The sequence below is a fragment of the Bison bison genome, unplaced genomic scaffold (genome assembly GCF_000754665.1).
Source record: "Bison bison bison isolate TAMUID 2011002044 unplaced genomic scaffold, Bison_UMD1.0 scf7180017864180, whole genome shotgun sequence".
NCBI classification, from domain to species: Eukaryota; Metazoa; Chordata; class Mammalia; order Artiodactyla; family Bovidae; genus Bison; species Bison bison.
The window spans coordinates 934,783-939,557 of NW_011494752.1; the positions used below are offsets into that span (position 1 = coordinate 934,783).

The 4,775-nt window shown below is 46.6% G+C and overlaps 1 protein-coding gene across 1 annotated transcript in view; it reads left to right on the forward strand.

The window, feature by feature from the left end:
* Positions 1-3,533: 3,533 nt before the first annotated feature.
* The window catches only part of GHDC (GH3 domain containing), a 4,537-nt gene continuing 3,295 nt past the window's right edge, over positions 3,534-4,775 (forward strand). Inside the window, exons 1-4 of the mRNA XM_010842517.1 lie at positions 3,534-3,637; positions 3,853-3,941; positions 4,122-4,396; positions 4,690-4,775. The exon at positions 4,690-4,775 is cut by the window's right edge and continues 1 nt beyond it. Coding sequence (XP_010840819.1) covers positions 4,135-4,396; positions 4,690-4,775 — 348 coding nt within the window. The 5' untranslated portion in view covers positions 3,534-3,637; positions 3,853-3,941; positions 4,122-4,134. The remainder of the gene's footprint in view (positions 3,638-3,852; positions 3,942-4,121; positions 4,397-4,689) is intronic.

Here is a 4,775-nt window from a genome sequence, read left to right on the forward strand (position 1 = left end):
CATGTGTGAATTACCATATGATTTAGCACTTCACCTTCTGGGAATATTCTCAAAAGAATTAAAAGGGGGGACTCAGATCTTTGTACACCGGTGTTTATAGCAGCATTATTCATAATAGCCAAACAGTGAATGTCCATCAATGAATAGGTGGATAAATAAAATACGGTGTGTGTGTATATATATATATTTGTGTGTGTGTGTGTGTGTGTGTGTTTCCTTCCTTAAATTCTGACACACACTACCACATGGACAAGAACAGACACTATGCTAAGTGAAATAAGACAGACACAAAAGGACAAATATTGTATAATTCCCCTTATATTAGGCACCTAGAGTAGTCATATTCATAAAGACAGCAAACAGGGTGATGGTTTTCAAAGGCTGTGGGAAGGAGCAGTGGGGAGTTATTGTTTGATGAGCGCAGAGTTTTAGTTTAAGATGAAAAGTTTTGGAGAGAGATGATGGTGATGGTTCCACAACAATGGGAACGTACTTAATGACACTGAAGTGGATAACTAAATACAGTTAACATAGTAACTCTTATTTATATTTTACTACAATTAAAAAATATAGATCAAAGAAAAGCCAAGGAAATAATAAGGGTAAATCTTCATGACCTCAAATTTGACACTATATTCTTAGATATGACTCCAAAAGCATAAGCAACAAAAGAAAAAAATAGGTCGTTAAACTTCATCAGAGCCAAATATTTGGGACTTTCCCAGTGGTCCAGTGGTTAAGAACCCACCTGCTAGTGCAGGGGACCGGGTTCAAGCCCTGGTCTGGGAAGACTCCACAGGCCACAGGGCAAGTAAGCCCGTGCACCACAACTCCTGAAGCCCACGGGCACTCCAGCCTGTGCTGCACAATGAGAAGCCACCATGATGAGAAGCCCGGACACCGCAGCTAGAGCGTAGCCTGTGCGCAGCAATGAAGACCCAGCAGGCAAATAATAAATAAAGCTAAAAAATGTGTGCTTCAAGGACACTGTCAAGAAAATAAAAAGAGGTGTGGGATCTGGGGTGGCAGGGAGGCTCAAGAGGGATAAATGTATGTTTATAGCTGATTCATGTTGTACAGCAGAAACTAACACAACATTGTAAAGCAATTATACTCCAGTTAAAAAACAAGTTTTTAAAAATGAAATTTTTAAAAAATTTAAAAAGATTTTTTTACTCCAAGTCAAAAAAAAGAAAATGGAAAAATACCCCCATAAGATAGGAGAAAAATCATATTTACAAATCATATATATCTGATATATGGACTTGTGTTTAAAATATATAAAGAACTCTTACAACTTAATAATAAAAAGACAAGTGATCCAGTTAAAAATGGGTAAAGAATCTGATAAGACATTTCCCCAAGAAAGTACACAGATGGCCAATAAACACATAAATAGGTAGGACATCATTAGTCATTAGGAAAATGCAAAATCTCACTCAAATGGATGAATGAGGAGGGCAGGATAGCTATAATCAAAAGGTCAGGTAATAACAAGTGTTGACAAGGATGTGGAGAAACTGGAACCCTCATATACCGGTGGTGGGAATGTAAAATGGTGAAGCCACCTTGGAAACCAGTTTAGCAGTTCCAATTACTATACAACCCAGCCCTTCCACTCACTGGAACACAGTGAGCCCCTTGCATTCCATCTTTATGCAAGAAAAATGAAGATATATATCCACAGAAAAGCTTGTACACTAGCATTTAGTATTTTTGCAAGTAGATTTGTGGTTGCTTAGGGCTGGGGTGTGGAAGGTGGGAAGGGATTGGGGATTAATAGTTAAAGGACCTAGGGTTACTTCCATGGTGATGAAAATGTTATAAAATTGACTGTTGGCATTCATACCTATGAATACACTAGAAACCACTGAATTGCACGCTTTTAAGAGTTAAGCCGTGATGGGAATTCCCTGGTGGTCCAGTGGTTAGGACTCAGTTCTTAAACTGCTAAAGGACCCTAGTTCAATCTCTGATCAGGGAACTAAGATCCCAAAAGCAGTATGGCCAAAAAGAAATAAGTATATAAAATTTTAAAAAGCTCAGTTTTGAGAAGAGAGACTGCAATATGGTGAGGCAGTTGAGGGTGAAGGGAGAGTGTCTGAGAGCCTGGGTGGAGAACACAGCGGGAGAGAGGGCTTCACGTGCGATAGAACACCTTCCTGAGCACAGCTTCTCAAGTCTCAGAATCAGTAGGGACAGCCGAGCTCTGGAGAGCACCCTACTCCAAGCTGCAAAACTACCTCTTGCCATAAAGATGGGAGAAGTTTGTGTTTCCTGGGATAAAGCCAATAAACTAACACAGGTGGGGACCCCAATTACCAGGTAAAGTTATTTATCTTGAGCATGTGTGTTAACAGGTTGCGTCTGTTGGGCTCTAGCTTTAAAAGGGAGTGATACTGATGAATCTATTGGCAGGACACAGACATAGAGAACAGTCATGCAGACACAGGGAGAAGGAGAGAGTAGGATGACCTGGGAAAGTAGCACTAACATTTATATACAATGTGTGCGTGCGTGCTAAGTCACGTCAGTCATGTCTGACTCTTTGTGAGCCCATGGACTGTAGCCCCGCCAGGCTCCTCTGTTCATGGGATTCTCCAGGCAAGCATACTGGAGTGGGTCGCCATGACCTCCTCTAGGAGTTCTTCCTGACCCAAGGATCGAACCCGTGTCTCTTATGTCTTCTGCATTGTCAGGCATGTTCTTTACCACTAGCGCCACCTGCGAAGCCCAACATATATACACTACCATGTGTAAAACAGATAGCTAGTGGAAAGCTGCTGTATAGCACAGGGAGCTCACCTCGGTGCTCAGTGATGAGTCGGTGAGGGGTGAGATGGGGGGAAGGGAGGGAGGCTCAACAGGGAGGGGGTATATGTATCCATATAGCTGATTCACTTTGTTGTACAGTAGAAACTAACATAACATTGTAAAGTAATTATACTTCAATTAAATATTTTTAAAGCTAAAAATAAAAAGGTAATAAAATGAAAAAAGAAAGTAAGCCCATACAAAATCAGGATGACAAGTTAATAAATTATAACTACAAAAAAAGGGGGGCGGAGAATGAGATTCTTTTCTGTCTTCGCGGTCCCAGTAGTTCGCCTGTGATGCGTCACACGCTGCTTTAATGTTTGTTCAATAACAAAAGGATTTTCTTTCTCTACTATCTTTGTGGAGGGCAATTCTAGATTGGAAAAATGTTGCTTTTTGACAGTGCTCAAGTTTGCACCTGCTCCAGGATGGGATGTGCCCACTCCCCACTCAAGCTGATCTGAGACACTCTTTTCTGCACTCAGGTTTCTCTCCCTACACCGGCACGAGTCTGAGGACCACTCTGCATGCTAAGTCACTTCAGTCGTGTCCGACTCTTTGCAACCCTATGGACCACTCTACTCTGGCTGTAACTTCCCTCCACCTGCAGGCTTGGGCCACCTCCCAGCACCGCGACCCTTAGGCAACCTGTCCCTTTAAGAGCTCCCCCGACTCCGCCTCCAGCTCCACCCTCAGGCCCAGCGGCTGAACTTCCCTTAAAGCCTGGGCTCCATCTTTCTGGCTAGCTGTGTACTGAGGCTGTTCCGGAGCCTTGAGGGGCCCCTGGGTGCCGGGCAGAGGCACAAGTGGGCTGTGACAGGTGCCTGTGGGACATAGAACCACTGTTAGGGGGCTCAGGGCTTGTGGGGGGTGGCGGGGAAGGGACACAATGATGGGACAGGGTGGATCCTGGACCAAGCAGAGCCTCTTGGGAGTAGACCAGACCTGTCTTCAGTTAAGTAACTGCTCTGAGCCAGGTGCTCTGCCATGGCCTGCGTGCTCCTTCTCAAGGGTATCATTATTTCCATTTTACAGATGGGGCAAGGGTACGGGGCTCAAAGCAGCTGACTGAGTGCCCCAGAGCCAAACAGCTAACCGGGGGCAGAGCCAGGATCCGAAGTCAGGTCAGTGTGACCCCAAAGCCTTGCCGTTGTCTCCTCCACATCATGTGCCTGACAGGAGTCCAGGCTTCTTCCCCAACTTCCCTTTAAACTTGATTTTCCTGTGCTCGGCAGAGTGAGGGGAGGAAATGGGTTTCCCCTCCTCCATGCAGTACCAGTACTTGGAGGCCTTCCTCCTTCCAGGATCTGCTTGGAGATGCTGCTGCTGCTGCTGACCCTGTTGCTGCTGCTGCCACTGGCCATGCTCCTGTGGCGGCCGCAGTCCCGGGATGCCAGGCGGTCCTGGCTTGTCCGCCTCCAGCACTGTGTGACGTGGGGGGCCCTGCGCTGGGCAGCCGCCTGGCAGCAGAAGAGACTAGCGCAGAGCACGTTGCACGCAGGCCAGAGCCAGCAGCAGGCCCTGAGGTGGTGTCTGCGCGGAGTCCAAGGTCCCCGCTGTCCCCTCAGAGGGAGCACAGGTGTGTTTCCCAGGGTCTGGGGAAGTGGCCCAAAGAGAAGGAAACCCTACAGCAGATTCCAGAACCCAAAGACCACGCTTTCCCCTTCTACCGCCAGCACAGAGAGAGGTCTGACCCAGAGAACCTACTGAGACCGGATTGTTCAAAATGAATTTTGCCATCCTGGCCCCTGATAGCCTCTCTCCCCTCAGGCCTGTTCTGGATTCCTTCCCTGAGGGTCTCACCAGTCTGGTTTGAACCCTTGGGAAACTCTGTGGCTTCATGGGGATTTTATGATGTCTTTGGGGCTACAGATATAAGCACCTTCCGGAATCATCTCCCTCTGACCAAGGCCAGCCAGGCCCAGGAGGAAGAAAGTGGCGGGCAGCCCCTGCCCCCC